This window comes from Tinamus guttatus, unplaced genomic scaffold (genome assembly GCF_059628265.1).
Source record: "Tinamus guttatus ecotype Peru unplaced genomic scaffold, ASM5962826v1 Tinamus_guttatus_pri_ptg000439l, whole genome shotgun sequence".
In the NCBI taxonomy this organism is placed as follows: Eukaryota; Metazoa; Chordata; class Aves; order Tinamiformes; family Tinamidae; genus Tinamus; species Tinamus guttatus.
This window is the reverse complement of record NW_028288973.1, coordinates 115,766-143,640: the sequence shown is the minus strand read 5'-3', so window position 1 is coordinate 143,640 and position 27,875 is coordinate 115,766. Positions and strand designations below refer to the sequence as shown.

The 27,875-nt window shown below is 44.8% G+C and overlaps 1 protein-coding gene across 2 annotated transcripts in view; it reads left to right on the top strand.

Annotated features, from left to right (window-relative positions):
• Window positions 1-27,875, top strand: part of CACNA1I (calcium voltage-gated channel subunit alpha1 I) — an 86,739-nt gene that overhangs the window by 8,049 nt on the left and 50,815 nt on the right. For both annotated transcript variants that reach the window (XM_088531891.1, XM_088531892.1), the window contains exons 3-4: window positions 10,380-10,477; window positions 25,648-25,807. In XM_088531891.1, the coding sequence (XP_088388017.1) occupies window positions 10,380-10,477; window positions 25,648-25,807 (258 nt within the window). The remainder of the gene's footprint in view (window positions 1-10,379; window positions 10,478-25,647; window positions 25,808-27,875) is intronic.

Genomic DNA, 27,875 nt, shown 5'->3' with positions numbered 1-27,875 from the left:
TTCATTTCCAAATTGTCATTGATTTCATACTAGAGAAGGCCATTTTTTGACAGAGAGTGCTACTCGCCCTCCCTTTCTCTCCACTTGAGCCTCCCTAGCTAGGCTAAAACCATTGATTTTAATATTCCTTCCATGCAGATCTTCCCACCAGGCTTTCCTAATGCCATTTAGGCTGTTTATGCTCATAAAACGAACAGTTCCTATTCTCTTTATTACTTAGCCCCCTGGCATTGGTGTATAGATGATGCAATTTTTCTGCTCTTTACATCTTTTAGTGCCTTGATTAGTTTTGCTCTTGACATGGAGACTGTGAGGATTAGCTTTTTTTTTCCATTTTCATAAATTTTCTCCTTTGGTATTTCATTTAATGATCTCCTAACTGGTCTGGCTGTCAGTACCCTAAAAAAACCCCTCTTTTTCTAATTAAATGGTGGTTAATGTTTATACTTCCTCTGTAGGCAATCCAAAACTCTGTAAAATGAAAGTCTCTTATCCTAGCCAGCAATTCTTTACCAGATGCCTCCATCTTCTCCTTTGCCTTTTGGCCAGGATGGGGCACCAAGGAGATCAGTTGGATGTTTCATGTCCACCTCTATCAGAAATTGCCTATAACCTGTGAAATAACACACTAAAGCAACAACAACAAAACAGAAAATTCCAGAATGTCTCATCATATGTGGAATATTGTCCTGGAAGTTTGGAAAACTTTCTAAATTTGCCTTTATATCTCCTGTTCCATTTATAGTATGGCACCACAATTGTCCTTACATCTTAATTTCCCTTCCAAAGCATCTGTTCCGTTCTGCTAAGCAATACAGCTTTTGCAGTGTTTTCTGGGATCTTTAAACATCTTTAAATGCCTATTAGCCCCTTTGAGCAGAACATCTCTCCTAAGTCTCTGTACCTTTTGGCCAGCCACATCTGAAATGCTGCTTTCTGCTGCTTCTACATTGGGAGCTTGGAAAGTATTGCTCTCTACTAGCTTACATCTGAAGGCAAGGGGGTTGTTTGTTTTCTTTTTTCCTTTGGGGCTCACCTTGCTGGTACTTATCTACCATCCTTGATTTCAGCATCCCCTAATTTCTTAGCTATTGTTTCCACTTTTTCCCATTAACCTGTAGTAATGATCCTTCCTGACTCCATCTGTCCAAGATGTGTCTTTGTCAGGGCAGTGCAGCATCAGCACTGGCACAATACTCCTTTCCTTTCAGGAAAGCCACTCATTTACAGTTCTAAGTTTATCCCACTGCATTTTCACCTAGGAAAGGGGGCTGGCAGCTCTCTGAAGGACCACAGAAGTCAGCTTCCTTCCCAAATGCCTGTCCATACCCATGAGAGAAAATTAGTGCAGCTCTTCCACAACAGCTGAAGATGGGCAGGATCGGTCTGCAGTTCCTGAGGGTTGGTCCCACAGCCACCAACCTGTCTGGAGCAGTGATGGGGATGGTGAAAAAGGCTGGTAAAAAGGGCATTTGGTGAAAAAGGTGGGAGAGACACAGCTCAGCCTGAAATTGTGATAGGTCTTAATCTTGGAAGACAGGGAAGTCTGTTGCCGATCTTTCATTTTCTCTTTGTTTTTAATTAACTATGGGCCTTCAGGGACCTGGCCAGAATTTGCATAGTTATTACTTTAAAATCTCAGACCATTAAATACTTATTAGCAGTAATGTAAACAGACGAATACTTGGAAAATCTGTGCTGGCTGATCTTTGCTGCCAAATTAAAGTTTCTATAAAATTATGGCAAGTGAAAGAAAACTGTAATAAATACAGCAATTAGGTATTTCAAGCAACGATCAGATAAAGATGGAATCCAGCAAGCAGCAGGCTACATAGCATTTTAACCAAAGACAGAAATATCAGAATCATAGACTTCACCCCCACACACCCTTTTTTTATCCTTAATCATACTAATTATTTCATTTAGTTCCTCCTAGTAAAACTACCCATAGATGTGCAACATACTGAAATGAAAGGAGTCATCAAAATGAAATGAATCACACAAGAGAAGAAGCAAAACAGGGAGGCAGTGGCACCCTCCATGTGTTCTGTGAGGTTTTCTATTATCGCCTCCAATTTCTTCTTCTTTTTTTTTTTTTTTGGCTACTCTAAAAGCTAATTCCCTACCACATGAATTCTTAGCTTTACTTAAAAAAAAGAAATGTTCAGAGTTAGGAGTTCTTCTCAGGGTAGGATGAGTCTCACGACTTTGCGAAGATCTGAAATTCACTAATATTTCAAGAGCAGCCTACTGTGCCTAAGATCATTGTTTCTAAGGTGGGTGGCTCTGCTGCCTCCTTCTCTCTGCCAGGGCTGAGCAGCAGTCACTGGAGCCTGGTCAGATCTCTGGAAAGGTGCATGAGCTGGGGCAATCCAAGCCATGGCTCCTGAACTGGGCCCCGCTTGGGGCTGTGGACAACCCAGACTGGTCGCTGACATGGGCAAGTGGGGCCGGGGCAAGGGGCAGCCTTCCCTGCAAGGGCACAGCTGGGCGCTTTGAACTTCAGTCACTGAGCCCAGCGGAGACAGGGCGAGTTTCTCCTACCCCCTTGCAGGTGGGGAATAAGGTGAGACTCTGATTTGATCCCAAAAGGAAGCAAAGAAATGGGGCTGTGTGTTGGGAAATGCCATGGCCCTCACCAACAGGCTCGCAGGACCAAGCTGCAGAGCCTTTTCTCTAAGCTGTGAAACACAGATCTAGGTTGGGAGCTTATTTTCAGATTCCTGGTTTTCAAAAATGAGGCCCCGCAATTCCATCTTAAGATGTCTGAGCTTGGCCAGTCCCTCTGGTCTTCTCTTCACAGGGTGAAAACCTGCTTATGTCTTTTTGTATCATGTCTCTGAAACTGCTAAGAAACTCTGATGTTTTCTATTAGCGCGCAGTTTGGAGAGAAGTCTGGATGTTGAGGGGTGTGAAATAATAACATTGCAGGCAGCAAGGGACTGTTTTCATACAGTCTTGAAGCTTTCTGCAAGCTTCTGCTTGGAGAGAAATTAAAAGGAAAAAAAAAAGTTATTCTGTACAGGAGGGGGCATTTATGGGTTGTTTTTTTAAGAATGCTATGCCTCATAGCCCTGGAGCTGACTGTGTAATTAGTAATTAATTTATCACTCCCAGAAGAAATGTCTTACTTTTTACTACAGCAAAAAGCCTTTTTATTTATTTTTTGTAGGAGGGGGAGGAAAAAAAAAAAACTTGCTAGTAAAACAAGGACTGCAAAAATTACATCTATTCCCCAGCTTTTATGTCAGCAGAGAGTTGTTTTTTTTTCACGGTGTGATGAGCTCTAGCTCTAAAAGAGATAAACAGGACTACTTAGCTGAGTACACTGTGGTTTGCAGAGCAATTTAGAGGCCCACTGTGTAATGCCTGGCCACATCTCATATGATATCTTTCCATCATTTTTACAGTAGGTTAGGAAGGATTTCGGCTCATCTACTTAGGGTGCATTTTCAAGCCTTGTCTCGGAGACAGCAAATTGTGCAGAATGTGTGTAAATGCTTGTGTAACTGGCTCTTCAGGTATTTTTGTAGTAAAGCAAAGCGTTCTCCAGTGTGCACAGAGACGGCTCAGTGCAGGAGGCAGCATATGCCTCCTGCAACTAGAAGCAACCCAGGCCCAACTTGCAATAGGGCAGGCCCTTGAAATCAGTCAGGTAAGAGCTGCAGCAGCTATGAAGAAGGCATTTTTGAACATGAATTCAGAGGTGTCTGCACTCCTGCTTGACTGGGAGGCTGTGTGTGTGCTTAGCAAACCCCGTGCTAGCAGGTGCCCCGTGCTGGTCCCTTGTGGCCCCGAAGCCCTGCTGGCTGATAAGCAGCCTGTTCATGTGTGTTACATGCTGGTTGCTTCACCCGTACGTATGTGGCCTGTAGCTGCAAGCTCGGGTTGGAGGCAGTTCTCTGCTTTATCTGCTGCACTGTTTGGACAAGCCTCGTCAAAGTCTCCCAGTTCCGCTCAGCTCCAAATCCAAATCGGTTTGCAAGGGATTGAATTCATCCATTAATGGCACCCAACTGCTTGCAGGTCTCATTGCACGTAAGCTAGGGCACATCAAGCCTTAACAAGTGCTGACAGGAGGTGTTCTTAATGGCACGTGCCACCTGCTGTAGTAGTTTAGCTGTGTACTTATTCTTCTGCCTCCTCGTTTTGCTTGGGTGATGATGGCCCTGCTAACCAGGCCTCAGCGAGTGCCAATGAGTGCGTTTTGCTGCCTGGCTTCCTTTCTTGCATGCCCCAAATGCAGGTACGAGAGCCCCTGGGACATCTGGCCAGCCCCAATTCCCACATCCTCTGGTCACAGCAACCTGTCTCTGGCTACAGAGAGCCAAGACTGGGTGGAACTAGTAATGCAGAAGCTTTTAAATTTCCTTTAATCAGAAGAGTTTGATAATGTAAAACAAGAGGAGAGATGTGGGACCCTAAGGGGACATCTCCAAGGAGATGACTACCCTTTTTGGCTTTGCTCCATCTGTGCACTGAAGCCAGGGTGTGGTGTCCAAAGGCAGTTAGTTCTTACCCTAGTGATCCTCATGTGTACTACAGAGGTGAGAATATTCACGGGTAAATCATCATCTGTTCACCCCACAAGCTGCAGATGGGATTTCGGAGAACTGAAACCCCACACCGACCTCCACGTGGGCTTGTATTCTAGGGGCACAAGGGTAAGTGAAACTAGATCAGACTTCTGTCACTGAAGTCCTCAGACAGGAAGAACTGGCAGTCTTAGTGCGTTATGTTTTCCCTGTGACCTTTATGCTCTAGGTCTTCCGAAGAGATAAAACCTCAGCACATTGAATTTGTTAGCCAGATTGGAGAATAAGGACAAATAGGCATACTCTTGTATACAGCAAATGTTTGCTAAATCACATCTAGTTATAGTATGAATACACACCAGGTTTATATTCCTGACATAGCCAGGAAATAAGGAATTAAGGGTAGAGAGCAACAAGACTTCTGCCTCAGTCATTCCAAAAATCCCTAAGCAGGAAAAAAGCTCCACTTCGTACTGAGATGCACTGCAAGCTAGGAAGTCACAATCATGAAGTTTTTGGCTTCACTGCCAGGACCAAATGTATTTGACAAAGAAATATGAATTGATTAGACTGCAGTTAATTAGATTTCAATTGAAAACTCCTATCAGGGAAGGCGAACTAGACAGCTTTTGAATTTAACAAAAACATATTGGCTTTGTGTCATAAGAAAAATACTGCCTCAGTATTTTTCATGGATGTGTACAGAATACGTTTTAAATATTAATTTTGGGGAGCTAATTTTCAGCAAATAGTTCAGGGATGAAAATTAGGAAAGTTGATAATTATTTAATAAAGGTATGAGAAGATGTAGATAGAGAGAGGAAAATGGTAATGTTTGAACCATTTTAATCATGGATGTCATTGAATGTAATTGTGGGGAAGCTGTTAGTCAAGCACTGTACAAGTATATATCTTGTGTTGTGCATATGGCATGATAAAGTTGAGTCCTTGCATGACTTTCTTATTCTTGCTGCATCTGTTTTAAATAGCCTTAGCTCTTACTACTTTATCTTCTTTCTGTGTCTTCATCAGGTAGCTATTTCGTGCTTATTTTTATGTGTCTCTTGTACCCATTCTGCGTGTGTTTTAGAAATGGTGTGAGTCACTTGCAGAGGAGAGAAAAATCAAAAAGACGGCCATCTCGCGGCTGCTGTTGTCAAGCCTGCTTCTCCTCACCTGGCACATGGCCAGCTTGGCCCAGCACTTCTGCTGCTGTTGGGCAATGAGCATCACGGCCACTGGAGAAGTGGGCAGTGCCAAGAGCCCGCTCATCAGCTCATGGGCACAAAGGAGCAAAAGCAGTGCCAAGAGGCAGCTGATAGAGCCGTCGTTCCGAGCTTGCAAACGGCGTGGGCTCGTGCTCGCAGTGTGTGTCGCCCCTTGCTGCTCTCTGCTCGCTCTCTGCTCCAGTGGTTTGGCACTGGATGGAGGAGCTCTTGGTGCCTCCTCAACAGGGTTAATGTGCTAACAGATTGCAGGCATTTGTTCTGCATGGTAGCAAGGCCTCTCCTCTGCTAAACTCAAGGTCTCTTGTGTGTTCAGCTGGGCGGGCTTGCCAGGGCAGAGGGTAATGCTTACTGACGGAGCAGAGAAAGGAGGAGGAGAAGGAAGGAGACTGGTAGGGGAAGGGACAAAAGGAATAAAGAGGAAATGGAAGAGGAAAGAAAAAACTGGGAATGACACTGTAGGAAATGAGGGTAAGCAAAGGAAGGAGAGGGAAAGGCAAGTGCAAAGGGAGAAGTGCAGAGCCGGAAGAATTTAAAGGAGAGGTGGAAGTGCTGCAAACAGGCATGAGGCAAGAGGGGTTGAGAGAGAGATGCAGTAGGGAAGGGGAGATAGGTCTTGAAGGTGTGAAGAGAGGCAGAGTCCGAGAGGAGAGCAGGAGAGCCAACTACTTTGCAGGGTGGGTCTGTGGAGCGAGGGCCTTGCTGGTTTTGACGAATAAAGCACACAGGGCAAAGCCTGTGTGTCTCCTCGCACCACCTCTTCCCTCTTTTCACTCTCTGCTGCCCCCTTTGCTGCTTGCAATGGCTGTCCCCTTCCCTGGGGTTCAGAGCCTCAATCTGCACCAGGCCCTGCCAATTACTGCTGTCCCTGATGAGTTTTGTGGGCCCCTCTGTGGGCTGGAAGCCATCCTCGGCCTAGGGTGGGATACACATGGCCTCCGAACAGGGCTTTAGTTCCTTTCCATCTTCACTGAGATATCCCCTGCTAGCCACCCCTGCTCCTGCCCATCCTCAAGGATGAATCCTGCCACGCAGCCGATGGTTCTGCCCCATTTCCCACTGTGACAGCGTTCCCACCATATGTCAGCCTTGAGCAGGGATGGCTGATGTGTCTATCTTCTTTCCTCCAAAAGTTTCTCACAGAAAGTTTTGCAAAAGAAAATCACTACCGAGGGAAGAAGAATTACTGAATAAATTCAATTATCTTGACAGCTCAGTGCTCAAATTCCTTCACAGATCAGGAGTTTCTCTCTGATTTAGTGTAGTTCCAGTTTCCTAACCTGTCCCTGCACTCACCCACCCAAAACAGAGGCCACATAATACTTCAGCAGTACCAGACACGAGCTGCCATCTCCATAGGGAAAGGTGCACCCCCCAATACCTTGTCAAGATGAGGGGAAAGGACAACTCGCATTCAACACTGCGTTTTTGGGTTTTTTCCACATTTTAAGCTGTGTCTGACTACCTCTGGGGCTTAAAGGTCTTCATAAACAAAAATATATAAAGCAGTCAAGAAAGAGGGAAGTATTAGAGAAGCTAGATCAGAATATGGAGGACACCGTTACTCACTGCAGTGAGCCACTGTGGAACAAGGACTAGGAGACTGTAAAGGTCGTGAGATTTAACAAGGAGTAATCATTCTGGACTACAGCCAAGTCCCTGAGGGATCTCATTTTTGTTAGGGCAAGGAGGCAATATTTGGATTAATCTGTTCTGCATATACATATTTTTTTTCATTGTTTACAATTGCTAGAGTTTCGTGTTATCCTTGTCACTACCAGCTTATTTTCATATGGATATACTACCCTTGTGCAAAGAAAAGCATCAGAACTATCCTAGGAATGAACAGGTAAGGATGAGAGGCCTTAACACAAAATTGCAGTGGAATTGTTTTGGAGTTGTTCTGGATATTATACATATGACTTCAACAAGCATAATTAAGCTGAAGGGTTTTAAGTATCTTGGATATGTCCCTGCTACTACAGCCAAGACCATGAGGTCTTAGGGAGAAACATAGGCAGAATGGGCATGTTAAATGAGCCAAAGCCCTGGGGCCTGCTAAGGCTGAGCTCATTTTTGTTAGAAGTTACTCTCTGAAAAATTTAGCAGTTGCCCTTTCCTGACCCATCCTTGGGAACAGCCTGCTGTTTTCACTGGCAGTGCCATTGACTGTTCTGAGGGTTTTCTAGCTGAACTGGAATATATCATGGCAAATCCACAGCCCCGAAGGGCTCCAGGATGCTGACTTTCCGTCTGCTTGGAATTACATAGTTGCAGCTACGGTACCATTCTGATTGCCTTGCTCCAAAAGCATCAGCACTTGCTGCTGAGAACACTGTTACTTTTCTAGTAACACAGAGACTGTGGCACATAGATGACAAGCTCATTCCTTCTAGTAGAGAGCAGCAGCATGTACCTGGTTAAGGATTATCCCGCTTTAATAAGGACTACATGGTTGTAGCCACAAGAGGATGAGAAAGGAAAAGGCTGGTAAATGCAGGTTCTATCTTTAAACAACTTTTACAGGACCATGTTTAATGGAAGACAGATTTCATCTTGATGCTAGCCCTTTGCTGCTCCAATGCGCTTAATTGCTGTGAGGGTCATGGTGTTCTTCAGGACCTTCCATTTGGTCACTTGTTGTTGAGCAAAGACCACTTTCTGAAATGAGATACACCTGCATATACATCCCCCTATAATGAACTGCAGGGTAAAGACTCCTTGAGCCATGCCTCTGCCTCTTTGCTGTGAAAAGGTGTTAGCTCAACTCCTGGAAACAGTGTTTGTGTATGAGCGTAAGTCAAACCTTCCCGCAAAACCAAATTCTGGAGCAATATCACTCTGATGAGGTAGTCTTGCTTTGTGCTTCTGCAGTGAGGCTGATGAGTGCTCGTGCAAAGGCCCAGTGCTCCCTGCACCGTGCACTCATGTCCTTTGTGATGCCCTTTAGTTGTGCCTGTGTGTTGTGCAGCACTGCATGTTCCTCCTTCTTTTATAGTCACTTTCCTATTGCAGCTGATCAAATCCCAAGCCCCTGTTTATCACGAATACTTTCTATAGGTTATATATGTATTGTTACTACGTTTCGCTTTTTTTTTTCAGTTGCATCTTTTTTTTTTTCCCAATATGAATATTTTGATTATCTGCATGAAATCCCTCCTCTCTCTCTCGCTCTGTCTGCATTCAGTGTATGTAGAACTGACAGTTCCAGGGAGGTAAATGACTGCCACTGCATTTCAGGGAAAGAATTATTTCATGCAATTACCCTAAAAGTGTATGAAAGAACAGAGTGAAAGGAATGAGAGAGAGAAAGAAAGAGAGCATGAGAGAATAATCACAACACTTCGACAGGTTTACGCTATTGTGTTTGAAAATCTATCAGTCTGACAAGTCCCTTTTGCAAAAGGTGTTGACAGGTAACTAGACACTCTTCATTGTCCTTTTGAATGAAGAGGGCCATCAGAACAAAGATCAGTCCATTGGTGCAGTGTCTGTAAAAGGTATAGGAGTTGGAGTATGTGGAAAGACTGGGAGAAAGCAATTTTGTGTTAGATTAGACAGGAAGGTCAGTGCTTGTGAGAGAAGGGGAACGGACAGCCCCAGACACAGAGCCACATCCATGTAAGCTGAGTTCCACTCAAGTCCTATTCCCGACATTGCTTATGGACTGGCCCTGCTCCTGTTTCCCACTCAACATCTCGCTTAGGTCCTCCCATTTTCCCTTCAGTGGTGCCTGGGCAGAAGGATTAGACTGTTAGACTATTGACTTGCAGATCTTTCTATGTGTATTGCTTTTGGTTTGGGAAAGGGTGCAGTAGTACAAGGCTGTGTCGCCTGACCCCTCCGTCTCTTGCACACCATGAAAGGCCAAGAGAGCTTTCAGTAGCTCTGTTATTCATACCTGGGAAAAGATTCAAGAGAGACAGTGTCTGTTTCTGACTCTGCTGCTGTTGCATCTGACAACTTTGTCATCCTTTTGATCCCTTCTGCCCATCAGGTTCCCACCAAGGGGAGCTGATGGCAACACACCATGTCTTCCTTGACATGTTGTGGATCTGTGTTCACTGTAGTGTGCAAAATGTGAGACACTCAGGTGGAAGTTACTGGCCAGGATAAACAGTTATAATCCAGCTTCTCCCAAAGCTTTCCATGAGGTAGGCAAAATTCTTGAATGTTTGCCTCACTGAGTGAGGAGAGCATTGGACAAAGGGATACTGTGGCAGGTCACTACTTTACCTGCGCCTGCCTCTCTGCAATTTCATTACTCATAGCTACTTGCATCTAAAGGTTATTTGGGGAGCATGCTGTTGGGTTAAAAAAGAAAAAAATATATATTTCCCCCTTTAGGTTGGTGTCCAAAAGGAGTGATTCACAGTTATGGGAGAAGCTTTCCCATCTAGCTGAGGCAGCTGAAGAAGTTACTGATTTAAGCAAACAATTTATTTCTACACGAAATAAAACAGGTTAACCTAAGCCACCTTCAGGGATCTCATCCTGCGCTGTGGGTACACCTACAGCACAAGGACCATCCTGCTGGGCTGCAGTCCTGTGCTGCAGACCATCTATCTCAAGTCAGATTTTGGATTGCTTTAAACTCTTTATCTCCTTCCTTCTGCAGTATGGTGGAGTATTCCTTGGATCTCCAGAATATCAACTTGTCTGCAATTCGTACTGTCCGTGTCCTGAGACCCCTGAAAGCTATCAACCGTGTACCCAGTAAGTTATGCTTCTCTCTCACACAGTGTCTGGGTCATGCTGGGGGGTTGGGGCTATTTTCTACCCCCATTTGTTCTGTACTGGTGGCCACAGGGTCGGCCACCTTGCACTTCCACAGCCTTCACTTCCTCCTTTGCCAGGGGGTGGGAGCAAGACCGGCTCTCTACTGAGCTTTGCAGCTTTACCAGTACTGAACTTCTTTTCTTTCCTCTTCTTCCCTTCAGCTGCCTCTTGTCTTTCACAAGTCTGTACTGCTAGTCCTGTGACCCTAGAGCAAGTAAACAAGCTTCGCTGTTGTTATTCAACTGCAGGAAATATCAATAGGGATGGCTCAGGCTTCGTGGTGTTTGTAACTAGGCAGATGGAATTGGACCGGTGGGCAAGTTGCATGCTGTTGATGTCTGGATAGCTGCAAGAGCAGTGAACTTGGTCTGCAGTGTCAGTCTGATGTTTCTGGCTATTCCCCGTTCAAAGACGGCCACCACCACATGCAGTCTTGTAAGACTTTCAGTGTTTCTTTTGTAAGTTTTTCTTTCTCCCAGAACAGCAGGAAGTCTCTCTGCTCTTCCTCATAATCTCCCTAATCAGACTGTCTGCAGTGGCTAAGACCTTGTTAGAGCTCTCCTAATCCTTCTCTTAAGCTCCGATGTTCCCTTTTCTGAAAAGGTTTGCACAGTCAGCCTCCCAGTCTACACCATATGCTTTTTGTTGCACCAAAGTCACTTGCATGATACCGCCCATTTCTTGAACATACTATGGAGGCAGATTGTAGGATCCATGGTGCCACGCAGGGCAAAGCCCTTCTGGGTCTTGTCCCTCTTCCTGGATGTATTTTTGTCTCTCTGGGCAGTATCCAGGGGTAGAGGATGCTGAAGGTATGAACAGGGTGTTGAGGCATAGTCATGTGTGCCCAGTGTGGCAGGAAGGGGCCAGGCAGAGAAACAGCTGGTTTGGGGCTGGCTGTGTATCCAGCCCTCTAGCAGGTCTGTTGTGGAGGTAATAAACACAGCAGCCTGGGATGGCTTTTTGCCTTTTGGCTATTGGCAGAACAACTGCCCCCGATCATGACTTGCTCTCTGCCCCTTCTCTCTGCCCCTGTGGAGGAAGGCAGCTGGAAGCAAGCCATGGGCTTTGCTGTGGACACACAGCCATGACTGGGGGCCACCTTGTCTGAAAGCTCTCTGTGAGATGAGGGGGATGTCCCTGAGCCCATGCACAGTCAGCTTGCCACTTTTGAAAAGTGTCCAACCAGCTGCATATGGGAAGAACAGTTCTTCTGGGATGGGAGCTGGGCAAGGGGAGGGGAAAGGGCTGGGGCATGCAGCCGTGGCAGAAAGTTACACAACCCGCTTTCCTCTCCGCTTCATAAGGTCTCCCTTGAGTCTGTGCTCAAAGTCCACTCCAAAGTTGACCTCTATTATCATTACAGACTTAGCCTTTGTGATGAGCGGGAATATCTTGAGTGATATCCAAATTACTCCTGCAAACATCTGCCAAAGACATGTTAATTACTGGACACCAGCAGTCAGGAGTGAAGCCTGACTGACAAAAAAGTCAAGCCCTTGTTTCATTCTTATTTATAGCTGGGAACAGTAGGAGTCACTTCACTATTCACAGAAATTACCCTTGGGGAGGAGTGGTGTAAGTGAGATGAGCATTGCCCTGCTAGAGAGTTTCTCTGTAGATGCTCAGGCTCCCAGGAAGCTTTCAATCACCAACCTTCACCTCTGCATAGCAAAACCTATTGAATTTCACCTGATTGCCCTTGCCCATGAAGCTGTCCTTTTGCCAATATAAAACTCCATCTGTATGAAACAGATGCTGTTTTAATTTCTACTCTGTGGTTAAACCTTTGCCTGTCTTTCTTGCTTCGTACATCTGTGGTTGTAGGCAGAGAACTTTTTGGTAGAGAGGTGTCCTGTTATTAATGGGGGAAAAAAATCAGATTCCCTGGGAGAGGAAGCACTGACTTGTGGGTTGGAATCTGGCTAAGAAGCTGTAAACAAAGACTCATGATAAATGGGAATGTGCTGCGTTGAAGGAAGGTGCTTAGTGGGGTACAGCAAACACAATTAATAGGACCTTTGGCCGCAAATCTTTTTTTAATGTCTTTCTAAGTTCTTCATTATTTAACTGAAGCAAGAGCAAAGTCTATTGAGATTTGCAGATGATACCGAAATGGAGGAGTTGCAGGTGCTAGCAAAGAGAGAGGGGAATAACACAACAGGAGGTAGAGGGAAATAAAGGCATTGGTCGAAGTCTGGGATATCTGGTGAGGGACAGAGGTGCTAATCCTAAACCAAGATATTCAGTGGAGGGGACGGATCATGCAACAAACTCCACTGACAAGGGACAAGATGGCCCAGCATTTACTACTAGCCATTTCAAATGCTTTCACTCTGGCATGTGGATGAGGACCAATTTTACAGAAGGATTTAACGAGGTAGAATGCATTTTTCCAAAAATCAAGACATTTCTGGGAGCTGAGTTCCTCAAAAATCTACAGGCCAGTTACAGATTCTGAATAATCCCTGGTTAATAAGGTGAACGAGAGCAAAAAGCAGGAAAGAGTTTGCAATTTAGTATAGCAGCCTTGGGGTTTGCATAAAATGGCAACCGTGATTCAGGATGGCAGTGAATGTGGTTTACAAGACCATTATCTACACTAGTGCACTCGGATAACGGCAGTTTATTATCAGCAGAGTAAACAACACGATTAGGAAGCTGCATGATTGTTGTATGGGAAGACTATTAAAAAAAGTGAAGTCTGGCTGGCTAGGTTATAATAGTCCAATAATCCACAAGGGTTTGAAAGGTGCACATACTAGAGGCAGAAATTTGTAGAGAAATTTGGTAGGCAAAAAAGAAGTAACACCAGGAAATTAGGATGGAGGTTATTTAGAATGACTCTGAGGAAACAGTGCAGAGGGAAAAAAAATCACCTATTAGATAAATGGGGGGAAAGAAAGAACAAACTCACTTATTTTATATTCAGGACAGGAGAGCAAGCTGAATGCTAAATGCCCAAATTGGATATGTCTAAATTCTGCTTACCTGTATTCATTGCTAATATGTTACTGAAAGCTCTTCCTTACCATGAGACCTGTAAGACTTCGAAATAATATATCTCAAGGAGTTGACAAACATTATTTATATGTGCATTAATCACTATGTGGAGAGCAAAGGCTGCATAGACTTTTCTACCTGAGTCATGACAGAAGGAGAAAAGAACAGTAAATCCAAATTGTGGTGAATGTAAAATCCACTGAGCAAAGTGCTCCTAGATTGTGGGACTCTGCTATGGGAAGTCCGTTCAGCCCCAAACCAAGAGGCCTAGTAAATAAAGTAACAGTAAATAAAACAGTATTGTCTAAAGGGATCAGAGGATACACGGAGACACTAGGTTTCAAACCTCGATGTTTCAGGGTTAGAGCTCCCTGTTAGCAGCACTTAATTGCATTTCTTGCAAGTCTCAGAAGCATTTTCTATTGGCAATTTCAGATAGCGCTTCTAAATGAAGTAGCCTGAGCCTCTGACCTGTTTCATCATTCCTGTATTCACGTGCAATTTTTAAAGTGTACTAGAGAAAAAAGGAGGAGCCCTATTTTTGTAATATTTATTACCTCTGCATTAGTATTCTTGCTTGTCTCTTGCATTCCTGACTATAGCCTCAGGAGCGCTGCCCTTCGGGGTTTTGTTTGGAAACGCATGAAAGAAAATTGTAGACTGTTCTGGTACTACTGCCATGTGACTTGCATAGTACTGGGTTGGTGTGACAAACCAAGTGAGTTGCCAAACAAGTGTAAAGAGGGAAAATTCCCTTCAGATCTCTGTCAAAGGTAGCTACTCTCTGCTCTGGGCATGTCTGTGCCCTGGGCTTGCAATGAAATTCTGCATCCGTTTGTAGTTATTGTCCTTTCACAATTGTGTGGCAGGTTGCTAGGTGAAATGTTGTTATTTCTGTCAGCTTTTTCATCAGTTCTTCTCATGGCAATACACAAGGTTTAGGGCAGGGATGGAGGACTAATGTTTTATTTTTTCCTGCTTTTTTAACGGAGAGTCTGCAGTCATTTCTGGTAGTTTGAATTTCTTTCTCACATTATTAGATTTTTGACATTGGAGCAGAAAACGTTTCTTCAATTTACTCTTTCTCGTTGCATTGGTCTCATGCAAAGAAGAGTCTTTGCATTGTGCTTGATGCCTTCCAGTTTCCACTTACAATTTGGTAACCGATTCATTATTTGGAAGCAGATTACTTCAGCTGAGCACACTGTACGGAAGTGAAGGAGTCTGTTGTGGAGTGTTGCATAGCAACTTTATTGAATAGCAAGTGTATACACTTACTAATATTTGGTGTATAAATGCAGTAATATGTATGTGGATGTATAGACTTCAGAAATAATTTCTAGCTGTGCAGGAAATGGAATTTCAGATTTGCGGGGATTTCTTTTCTTTCTAAATTTGTTTTATTCTCTGTCAGAACAAGAATGAACATCTCCCATTTTTAATGCAGCTTGATCCTATATAATTAAAGCAGTTTTGTTTAACTTTTTGATATGTTTTCTATATTTTGTCATAAAGCATAAAGATGCTTTAGAATGAAAAAAATCACCCTCCCTTTCTATAAAGGTTGAAACAGATCATTTCTACTTTATCAGAATGCTTTCCCCTCTTATAATCCTTATTTTTTCATAAATGAAGTTTCAGCATCTATGACAGTATCTAAGTCGACGTTTTTCCGTTTCAATGAAATATCATTTTTGACTGGTAAAAATATTGTGATGAAAATCTTGGATTAGCCCAGTTTTTCTTGTATTATTAATAATTATTATTATAGTAGTGCCTTTGGTCAGAAAACAACAGCAACAACAAAAAACAGATTTCTGTCTTTTTCTTCTACAGATCTCAGAAACACAAACCAAAGCTTGTTAGTTTAATCATCTTCATGTTTCTAACAGGGTGAGTGAGACACAGTGAGTCACCACCAGAATCAAGAATACAACTGATATCTCCTAATACTTAGCAGTGCATTCAGCCCACTAGACCAAAGCAGCAATATAAAAATAATCTGAAGCAGCTGAACCCTGGAATGGGAAAAGCAGAATTTGTTTTGTATTTTTATGCTTGCCTTAAATCTGTATTCCACAGCTAGCTACCAGTGGTCGATGCCATTTCAGTGCATAAGACAGTGATGTGGCTACAAACCTCACACATGGCACAGGGCAAAAGTCGTGACATTTACTTCTCTAAATCTGTTTTTGAGGAACTAATTTCACTGATGAGCGTGTGTGAAATTAGCTTCTGACTGAAATATATTAGGCTGTAAAAGACCCTCCTTTAAAGCATTTAAATCAGACAAAGAAGACAAGAGCATGTGACAGGTACAGTCCTGCCCAAGAAGTTGGGAATGCAAAGGGATTATGGAATTTCTTGTCTAAAGAACCCCTCTGAAGGTCTTTGCTTCTATCTTTCTGAAAGGAAGTGTTCACTTGCTTGTTCTTATCCAAAATAGTTGATTCACTTTTAGAAAATCTGCAGTTCCAGTTGATCATTTGGGAAGTCCTTTTTTTGTGTGTGTGTGAAAAAAGAAAATTTAAACTCAGATGTTATTGTATTTTTCAAATATTTAAACTTACCTGCCCTCTGTTCTTCTTAAATATTTACAAAGTACTGCATGCAAACATGTCTCACTGCTATACACAGACTCTGTTCACTGTGCGAATGTACGCACACACCTACGTGCTTATCCATACCCAGCCACTGCCACGGGCAGGATGGTGCAGGGACAAGACTGATGTTCTCTCAGAGCATCCATATGTATAAGTTAAGGGGTCAAAAAGCCTGTTTCATTCCCTAATCAGGCCACATGTCACTCAAATGCATTTGAAAATGAAGCTGCCAGCTTTGCATAGGGTCTGATCCAGGCAGGCGAGCAGTGAAAGGATGAAACCAAGCACTGATGGGCTCAACCTCAGTGTGTATCCTGCCTTCCCATCCCAATCTTCTAGCCCAGTGGAGCCAAAGCACTGAACAGAGCTGTGATTTGTGCCCAGATCATGTCATTAGAGGGCAACTTTCCTTGGAGGTGGAAATGCAGTGCTGAGCAGCACTTCCCTCTACCTGCCATCCCCAAGCAGCATGGCACGTGGTACAGTCGAGTCCTCGATCAGACAGGCATGTTCAGGATACAGGAAAAGAGCAGGAGAGCAAACACAGTGGGGTGAGGAGCGAGAGGGAGAGGTGCAGGGAAAGAGCTGGGTTCAAAGGAGAGGAGCCCAAGCAGCAGCAGGTGGTGGGTAAGACCTGCAAGGACATTCCTGCCCTGGCAGTGGGGCAGTCCCACATGTGCGTGTAGGCACTGGAGAGAGACCGTGAGGATGTGCTCAAACCCAAAACAAGTGCAAGTGCCATGTCTTTAAATGGATAATCAAAGTAAATTTGGGAAAATAAAAAAGTATATCCCTGTATGAGTGCAGAGTCATGGCAGAAATCTCGGTAACACTAAAGCACAGGAAGTATAGGAATGGCAGTGTCTTGTTTTCAATCACATATTGCTTTGGCCCTTTTGGGAGGTCATAGATCAGTGGAGAAGTTCATCTTTCGCTCTCAGAATGTGTCTGCTCAATTTCAGTGTTGTTAGAACTCATTATTCGAAAGTCACAAATCTTTCTTGTAAATCGTCTGTTGGGTTTAAAATCATGTGATTTGAAGAAAAGGTGAAAAAAAATCTCAATTCTTTTTTATTTTTCTTGTGGATTTCAGACGGCAAGACCTGTAATTCAGATCCTGTGCAACTTTTGTTTCCCCATAGTAGTGAGGAATAGAAACTTTTTCTGTTTTTTACTGTGATCTAAGATTGTCAAGTCATAGCAAGATTTCACGCCTGGAGGTTTATGCCACGCATCCCAAGACTCCTGATAGAAATCACAAGAGTTAGCAACAGCATTTCTGAGTTTGTGTTACTGGAAGTAAAGCAAGCCCAGAAAAAAAAAAAAAAAACAGTCATAAAGAGACCTTCGCTGGAATCTTTATTTCTTTCCTCTCTAGGGAACCTGCACAGTCAGAATTTTAAAAATGCTCAGAATCTGGCAGCTCCCATCGTGGCAATTCTGCTGCCTTCTCAAACAAGCTCAGCTCTCAGTATACACAGCGATCCCGAAGGCCCAGCCACTTATTCTGATGCCTAAATGGGAGCTGAGCTATTTTGCAAAATCTGTCCCAGGAGACCTATCAAGCAATGGATACCATGGAAATGTGAGCAATAATGACAATGTATTATGGGGGTAAAAGATAATGTCATATACACTAATGCAAATTACACTGTGTGTGTGTGGGCAGGCCAATTTACAACCATAACCTTAGATTTCTTGGTATTTGTGTATTTGGGGCTGCATTTGCCTCTTTCACACACATTTCACCTAATGTCATGTCACTGCCTACAGTAGAATGAAACATGATTCATGTTAGTGACAGCAAGGGGAAACCAGCTCCGTTAAATCTTAACCAGAAGTTGCATTAACACTGTTTTACATAATATTTTGCATTATTCTGTCCTACTTATACAGTACTAGAGATGTGTAAAGGATGTAAGAGTGTAATTTTAGAACCGAGGCAAGTGGCTCACAACTGCAGCATTGGAGTTACTGTTTGTCCCCAGTGTTACAAGATCCTTGCAATTCTGAGAGAAAAACTGCCATGGCATATTTTAAACACAGCTTCCCCTGAAAGTGAATGCAGTCATTACTGCAGTGATGACTTGAGAAGTGAGATGATCAGTGAATGAACAACAGTAGCAGGTGGTAGTAGGTGTTACTTATTAAATGTTCAGTATGAGGAAAAGGAACAGAAAGGCCATGATCCCCCAAAGAGACGCCTGTCTAAGAAATAATCCAGCAACTGGCATCACTCTCCAAGGCAACGTTACTTAACAGCCGAAAGCTTGTAAGGGCTAATGAGATGAAAGAGTGACGAGAGGGGCTCCTGCCTGAGACCCGCACTTGCATCTCGGTTGCTGCTCACATTGCAGGTTATATAAATACCAAAATGTTACAGTGGCACTTACTGAACAAGTGGATGAACTTTGCACTGACCTCAATGCTGTCTGTGGACCATAGCAGGGCTCAGAGGTCAGGGCGTGTTTATTTGCAGGGTTTCCTCCAGCAAAGAAACAAGGTACTAACTACTTGTGCTGCAAGCCCCCGCAGAGCTTGCCTGGCCCTCAGTGACCAGGCCAGCAGAGATCTCCACGGGCGATAAACCTGCTAAAGGGGATGATCATTTCAGTGTTTTCAACATATCTGACACTTCTGCATCCTAAGTCTTCTTAGGATGGGCCTATTTCCTTGGCATGTGTGCAACTATTTCCTTCAAGGGAATCAGAATTTGAAGGTTCATCCCTAGCCCTGGGACCTGTGTCCTTTTCCATAGCGTACTGGGCAGTGTGGCCATGCACACTGTTTGCTTCCTTGTCTTCCAAGGAAGAGAGCATGGAAGGGACTGTTTTGAGCTTCATTTTCTCTCTCTTTTGGTGCTTGCTTTGGCTGTGTGGGGGGGTGTGGTAGAGATGTATTAGCAGTGTGTTTTTTTTTTTTTTTCTTTTATCCCCACCCCCTTTTTTTTTTAATTTTGGTGTCCATGTTGCCCTGATCTGGTCCACGTAAGGTGTCTTTCTGTCAGAGCAAAAAGCATTAAGGTCTGTGGTGGTCCCTTGATCCTGAGGGAATTCTTTCTATAGCCTCAAAGCAAGCATGAGAGGGTTTCTTCTCTCACATCTGTACACTTTAAACCTGCTCTGGAGAGCTCCGTCATCCCAGCAGGGTGAAGTTTTTACCACTATTTTTTCTTTCTGGAGCTTTAATTTCTATTTTGGCTACCTCAGGCTTAGGCTGAAGAGTACTTTGAAGGCAAGGGCTGGGGATACTTAATGCTTGAACTTGATTCTGTATCCTAAGGTGAAGTCAGTACCAGGGTGCTGAGAAAAAGAATGATACCTTTTTGTACTGGTTGAAGCTTTGTAAGTGCTGAAAATGCCGTGCTTTGATATTTTCTGTCTCTGGTCTAGTTGAGAAGTGAAAAAGATGTGAGTAATTGGAGGTCAGGTTCATCAACAGGCTGACTGGGCTGAGGTCTCTGAGCTACTTAGAATCAGAGAAAGCTTTGCTTGTTGGCAAGGCAATAGTGGGGTGAGGAACTTACTGGCACTTCTAGACTATGGATCATACTGGCAACCTGCAAGTGCAAACCCCCAAAACCCAAGCCCACATCCTAAAAACACATCCAAGAACCTGAGAGACCAAAGAAAAAGACTTTAGTAGTCCCTGAACGAGGCCGTTTTTTTTTTTTTTGCATTGCTAGGGAGGCAGCTCCCTTTTTCTTAGCTCCAGAGATGGCTCAGAGCTATCCCTACACCTTGCTCTAACTTGGCTCACTCATTTCGTCTGTATCAAGCCAGTGATTTGGGCATGCTGTCTGTGGCATTGCTGCAGAGGAGGAGGGTGACAGGCTGTGATATCAGTGAGGCTGGTCTTGCAGCTTGAGAGAAAGGCATCTGGAGCCACATGCTGGCCTCTCCTGCTGAGCTCTGCTTGCTCCCACATGCATGTGTTTGCAGGAGAGGCCTTAATCAAGGGGAATGCAACGACGGGAAAATGACCTGGGTGGCAAGGGAAGCTGCAGATTATAATAATGATGAACTTCTCTGGGCATTTACCATAGAGTTTCTCTTTGTAGTAGTAGTTTGGCCTCACATTTTAGCTGATGTAGATGAATGCAATGAGTGGAATGACAGCTTGAGCCTTGGTTCTGTGAGAGAAGCGACCATAGCGAGGAAGGCCGCAAGCCGAGCTTGCATTTACACACAAACTGAGATTACTTCAGCCACAAGGGCTGGGCACTAAACGAGCCACAGCTCTCTGTGTGCTCACTACACGATTACTGTCTCTCTCCTGGAATGGTGCCTCATTTCTGAAAATTCCTCTAAAGGAACATGCACAGGAAAATCCTGCCCACCCAGTGCTAGCTCGGTGAACTGCCATGTGTCCTGGGGCGCGGGAGGAAGGAAAGAGGCACGCTTGGGCAAGCTGCCTGGATGGGGGACAGAAAGATGCTTCGGTCTCTGCACTCTGCAAAATGTGCTGCTGGCTACCGTCACAAATGCTGATGGGGAAGATGATAGTTCCTTTTGCTCCAGTTAAAATGACAATTGGCGACTTGGCCTGTGATGCAAATAAGATGAGTACTGAGAGTTATATTTCTTTCCATCTGGTTTATTTTAGGTAGTGGATAGCAAGGAAACAATTGCCTCAATGTGTTACTTCCTTCTGATTCTGCACACGTGAGCTTCGTCCCACAGAATAGAGCGGGGAGGCACGCACAAAGCCTCAGGGACGGGTGAGATATAAGAAACCCAAAATAAAACAGATTTCCTCACTCTGTTCACAGCCTGTCCACTGTTCAGGTCACGGGGTAATTAGCGCCATGGGATGAACTGGGTCAGCTGTTGGCCATCGCTTTTGTACAGGGGCAGGTGGAGAGAAGGAAAACGTCGCGCGGAGTAGGAGCAGCGGGTAGCAGCGGTGAGCAGCTGGGCACACGTGCGCGGCTGGCGCGCGCGGCGCTCGCCTCCCCACAGCCCTTCGCAGGCCGCTCACCGCGGCCCCGCTGTCCCCAGGGCTGGCGCACGCCAGGCCGGTTTAGGAAGGTTTCAGCCGTGACGGCCGAGCTAATCGGCGGTGACGGGAAGTGTCTGGAGGGAGCGATGGTCGAGCTGGCGTCAACAGAGTTTGTCAGAAAGGACCCCGGGATGCCTCCCGTGCGAGACAGTGCATTTGCTCTGCTGGAAACCAGGCAGGAGTTTGGCGACTCGCCTTCACCTTTGGCTCTGCGTAGCTCCCTGCTCCACTCTGACAGCCCAAATCCCAGCACTCCTCCCCCCGTCCTGCTGCTCCCTGCCCCTGCGAGGCGCTTTTCCACCTGACATTGGTGGAGCCCTATTTCTATTGTGCTTATAGCCTTGCTCCCAGAAGATATCCTAGAGGATATCCTAGGATATCACCCTGCTGGTGAGGACCCATTGCACGCTCTTCCCCTGCCCTTGAGTAAAGGGCATGGATAGGTGACAGGGAAGTGTTATCTCAGAGTCGTTTTCAGATATCTGGCCATGAGGACCCATCCTTGGAGTCCCGCAGCAGATGCCGTGTATTGTTTCCTTGCTTCCCCTGGTCTCCTCGTGAGGGTGAGTAGGGAATGCAAAAGGCCCCTCTGAGCCTACACCTGGCACTCATAACTATTTCATATTTCTAGCTTTTCTTCCCCTTGAAGAGCAAATCTTTTTCATATTTGATGCCCCGGGAGCCTGTTTGATTGTTGAATGTTGCCTCATCAATGCTTTCCTTCCCTTCTTTTTCTCCCAACTGCCCATCCCCTCTTCCTTTCTCTTTTCAGGGCACAGCTCTTTTTCAAAAGCTTCTTCAGAAAAGGTCATTGTCTCTTTCATATTCCCTCCTTGCTGTGAGCCAGCGTGACTTTTGTGCTGCTGATGGTAAAGGAAAAATGGAGATACGGGGAAAGACAATGGTGGGGAGGGGGAGGCAGGCAGGAAGGAAGACACGAGCACTCACACTGAAGAGAAATAAAAGTAGGCACAATGAAAGAGAATTAAATAAGGGAAGAGGCAGGCAGAAATGGCAGAAGGCAGTAAAGAGTAAACTGCAGGACTTTTCTGAAGAATCAGTGTTCTGGTTCCTTCCAGAACTCGTGTGTGAAATGCACCAGTGTCATCTTGGATTTGGGCTGTCCATTGAAGGAACTGTGCACCTTTCTTAGCCATTTTGGCCTGTTGTAGAAAGGTGTCTTGGTTTTCTAGAGCGGGAACATTCCCAAAGGTGTTTGATTAAAAGTGAGTGTCACTGCTGTGTGTTCCCACCTCGGAAAGGTTGGGTTTGGACTGCTTTGAGCTTACAGCACTGCCTTGACAAATATATGCTGCTGCTTCTGCCTTGCCTTCTACTGATTTCCGACCCTATGCAGTTGCTTTAGAGATCTTATCTGAACTGTGAAGATCTCCATCCTCAGGCTGTTCTCTCTCTCTCCCCCTTTCCCTCAGAGCTCCTGAGTGCTTGAGGGGGTCATGGACCATATGCCTCCCTGCCTCTGGCTGTGCAGATCCTGGAAGCATGCTGCTATATGTGTCATGCTGAGTGGGGCTGATTTCCTCCTGCCTTTGAAAGCTTTCAGGAGTCTGGCAGTGAGAATCATTCCTTGGATGCCCACAGCAGGTGCTGTAGTGTGAATATCAGACCAGCCTGGGCCTGCTTGAGGTTGAGGGACTGCAGAGCCCAGGCTGCAGCCAGACCCGTGCGGGGCTGCTGGCTCAGGCGCTGCATGGAGAGGCTCCACAGGCTTCCAGCCAAAATGCCAATATGGGCTGGCACAGATGCAGGGGGCACTGCCAAAATGCCATGACAGTTCCTACCAGCCCCATTCGGGCTCTGCATTAAAAAAATGCTAGCTCTTAGCAGCAGTTGGACCTGCAGAGATGTAAGGATGGCTGATAGCAGAGTACAGTGGAAGTGCTCTGCAGGGGACAGGCCTCAGAGGCTCTGGCTATGATTATTACAGCCAGCACAGCACAGTCAGCAGGAAAAAGCCACAACAGAGGGAACAAAGGTAACGAACTAGTATTTACACTCTATGCTTCAAGTAAGTGAGTCCCAGAATACTTTAACTAACTGGGTGAACTTAGCAGAGGAGGTCCATTTTGTTTTCTGCTGAAAAGGTGATGCCTCTGGTGAAGAACAGCGTAACTGTTTTGTGATTCAGGACAGGAAGCAAAACAGGGTTTGCCCAAAGTGAAATGAGTGAAAAAAAAAAAAAGTGAAATGGTCTTGTTTTAGAGACACGTGGCCCACAGGGGAGTTGCACTTGCCCTTTGGATGAGTGTAGGTTCAGTGTTCTTACTTTTGGAGGAACCAGTGCTAGATGCGTAGGTGTCAGTGTGCAGAGAAGGATGTTTCTGTTGAGCTAGAGGATTTTTTAATGTCAAAATTAAGTTTCATTTGAACTTAGAATTACTGAAACACCACTACTGAAATTTTTTATCATGTAGAAAGGAGATCATGTCCTTGCACCAGAGAAAACTACTCTTATGTTATGGTTGAGATGCTAGCATGAGGTATATTGCCATGATGCTGAAGCTATGGATAAATACAAATCCTGCATCCTCAGTAGCATCTCTCAGAGTCAGAAGTGGGAATGTATGGGCAGGCAGAATGTTTTCAAGGAAAAGACATGCAAGTAACATGCATGTAACCATAGCATCACCATGAAATCTTTCGTTCTTTTCAGACTCTGCAAATTCTCACCAAACAAGCTTTCATCTGTAGAATTCTGCTGGGAATGTCTGTTCTGTGTTTTACCCAAAGGCAGTCATTCCTGCCATTTTCTCTGCTGTGAGATGGAACTAGCATCAATTATATTGAAAAACATCAACCCCTCTTACTGAATTGCTGGCACAGCTTCCTATGCTGCTTGAATTTCCCTAATGTGCTGACCAGGGTAGCTATGAGAACTACTGAGATCATGCTGTGAAGGAGTATTAATGCTGGGGATGTACTGCACTGCAGTGAGAGTGTGTGGCCTTAGAGCCAGAGTGCTGTGCAGAGCATTGCTTCAGAGCCTGGGAGGTTGAAGGGACAGGCTGTGTGGCACCATGACTCTGCTACTGGGCTTTGTATAACAGATGAGAAAACTGGCAGTGGCTCACGGCCTGCTCATGATCCCCCCGAGTGGCTAGAGCTGTGACCTTGCATTTTGGAGTTACTAATGCAGTTATTTCTTCTCCTGTATACTCCCTACTATCAGTGTACTATCCTCCCACTCCCAGCAGCGTGTGTGCAGCCCCATGCCTGCATGCACCCTACACGCTCCGCTTTTCTCCTCCCTCCACAGTGTGAACAAGCTAGGGGATGGAGACAGAGTATTATGTACAACGTGATGCAGCTAATTACTTGACACTGGACATAAAAGGGGGATTAACTTGTGCCTCATAGGGCTGTCAGTGAATCCTAATCTTTTCTTCCCCTCCTCTTTCCTCTTCCACTGCCATCTGAAGTAATGAACTGGTTATAAATATCTAATTAGCTAATTATTTGCTGGCTCACATGGAACATCTTCTGTGGTGGAATTCCCTGGGCCCCTGGAGGAGGGACCTCCGTGGAGGCGAATAGAGAAGGACCATTCAAGCTGCACTCGGGGTAACGGCAGGATAGTGATGCTTGGGAGGATTTCTGGACTTTCGCTATCCCTGGAGAACAGAGAGGAAGTAATTAGTTCAGTGGAGAAACAAGTCTGCCCTTACCCCTGCTTGCGGCTCTCTGAGCTGAAGAACCAGCAGAGGAATAAAACCACAGAAAGAATTCATTAGGTGGCTAAAAAAGGAAAGGGAAAAAAAGGAAAAGAAGAGAGATTTTAGAAATGTTTGCACTGGCAAGGATGCTATGCTGAGAACATTTCAGGCTGTGTCCACTACTTGTGTGCTCCAACAGATTTGGGGAGGGATGACTAACCAAGAGAAGAGAATGTACTTTCCATGACTGTCCCCTAGTGAGATTGCCACTGAGAAGACCAATTTATGCCAGTTGTTTGTGAGTGCTGGAGAGGTTCATCCCACCAGGCAGGTTTGCCTTGTACCACCGGTTCAATTCTTATAGGCTGCAGTGTGCAGTAGTCAAACTGGGATGACTTTCAGTCTAAGCTGTCTAAGGATGGGGGCTTTGAACTCTTCTACACTTTTGGGACAGGGTTTTTACTCCATTGCCCTTCTGTAAGGAAGCAGGAGAATGAAATATCAATCAGATTGCTGATGGTGCTGAAAGTCTCTTGCTTTTTTTCTTGGTGTTGCAGTTGGAGGCATAGGGTTAAGAGTGTCACAGCAGCTCAGCTGGCTGCCTGTCAGTAGAGGTTAGGACAAGAAAAGGCAGTGATAATAAATCTATCCTGATTTGGGCTGTAATTAATTTCCTACACATTTCTGCTTTTATCTTCATCTGTCTTTTTATCTATATCTCCTTATTTTTCCTTTCTTTCTCCTTCCCTTCCTTGTTTTTCCTTTCTCCTTTCCTCTTTCTTTCCATCCTATACTTCCTCTTTCTGGTTCTCTTCCCCTCCTGCAGGCATGCGCATCCTTGTGAATTTGCTCCTGGATACCTTGCCCATGCTGGGGAACGTCCTACTTCTCTGCTTTTTTGTCTTCTTCATCTTCGGCATCATCGGGGTGCAGCTATGGGCTGGGCTGCTCCGCAACCGCTGTTTCATGGAGGAGAACTTCACAATGTGAGTGGCTAAAAGATTACGGCCCATTTCTTTCTTCCAGTGGAATTGTAGAATCATAGAATCATTGTGGTTGGAAAAGACCTTTAAGATCATCAGGTCCAACCATAAACCCATCACCACCATGCCTGTTAAACCAGATCTCTAAGTGCCTCATCTACACGTTTCTTGAACACTGCCAAGGATGGTGACTCCACCACTGCTCTGGGCAGCCTGTTCCAATGCTTCATCCACTCTTTCCATGTAGAAATTTTTCCTAATAACTAACCTGAACCTCCCCTGGCACAACTTGAGGCCACTTCCTCTTGTCCTGTTGATAGCTATTTTAGCGAAGAGACTGACCTCTGCTTCACTACAACCTCCTTTCAAGTACTTGCAGAGAGCAATAAGGTCTCCCCTGGGCCTCCTCTTCTCCAGATTAAACAATACCAGCTCCCTCAGCCACTCCCCAGGGTCTGTTCTTCAGCCCCTTCAGCAACTTCATTGCCCTAAAGGGAGGTTTGCTTTTCTCTTCCCTGTTCTCTTGTCTTCTGTTGCCTGGCTTTCTATGTATTTTTTACTCCAGACTGTTGTAAGATGATATGGCCCTGAGTATTAGCTACATCTTGCAGTGATCAGAAAGGGAGGGATCAGGCTACATATCTGTGGGCTAATCTGAAACTGGGCAAGGCTCAAATTAGAATAGCTGACTCTTCTAGCCATGCCCTCAAGATGCTGCTTCTACTCCCAGGAATAGCTAAAATGTAGAAACACCAGCCATTCTCTTTCTTTTGGATGTGTTCTTGCTTCAGAAAACAAATAGGGGAGTCCTACAGAAAACTGTGGTATTGCCTGTGTGCTTCCAGGGACATTGTCCAAGGTGGAGGTGAAGTTGCTGTTTTCATGTAGTAGCTCGTTACCTCCACAAGCTTTGGGGGATATGAAGAAACCACTGGAGAGCCTCAGGAACAGAAATATCTGGAAAAGGTGCTGGGGGCAGGGGAAGCTGGCGGTTGGGAGAGGTGTCCCAAAGCTGATTTAGTGAAAGGGAGACCCTCTCCCACTCCAGCTTCCCAGGTCTTCCCAAGGCTCTTGGGAAGTTCAGCTGCAGGAAAGCAAAGCACAGATTCTTGATTGGGAAGAAAAGATGTGAAGAAAAATGGGCACAGTTCTGGTGACAAGAACCGTAGTCACACAATCTTCTATGTTCTCTCTGATATTCTTCTTAATGGCAGGTATCCGAGGACTTTTTTTTTTTCTAGCTGAATCAGAGGGAGCCTGAAGAACACTGCTGTCCTCCCTCTCAGCCACAGTGCTGGTAAAGCTCCTGCTTGGCACAAATTCTCCAATTACCCTCCCGGGGAACACAGTATCAATACCAGAGCACAGCTCCTCCTGTTGACTTTCTAGCTTTAGCTGATCTTGGGCTTTAAAACATCTTCTAAAAAACATGTGCTAATCCCAGGCCTTAGATCAATTTAAACTGCTTAAAAAATCCAAAGCTGCAGATCAGTTTAAACTGATTAAACAATTCTGAAGCTTTAGATCATCTCAAATTGGGGAAAAAGTAAGTGTGAAAACACAATCTGCAGAACAGCAGTGGGGCAGTAGAGCAGGAGCTGCTTAAAGCAGCCATTTACTGTGTTTATATATTCCTTGGGGAGAAATGACTGTTTAGGATGATTGTCCTTTATGTAAATCAAGAATGATACTACTTTAATGAGTGTAATTACATCCATACAGAATGAGAAGTAACTGAGAAGTGAGTTGGAGCCACAATTTGCAACGTGACAGATGCTAGATAAATCTTTGTCTGACCATTACCAGATAAACCCGTTCTACAAGCACCCAATACACCAGTAATGTGGATGTGTAATGAGAGATCTTTGTGGGTTTGTCCCACTGAGATTACAATCAGAGGCTTTTTCTCTTTTCTTTTGCATCAGCACCTGTCCTCTTCCAATAACATTTAGTAAAATGTCTGCGTTCATACAACATGAAAGCTATGTACTGGAGCACAGGCAAGCATAGATGATTTTAATTATTCATGCACTTGGAAGGTGCTTGCCTCATTTGGAAAAAAAAGCACGTG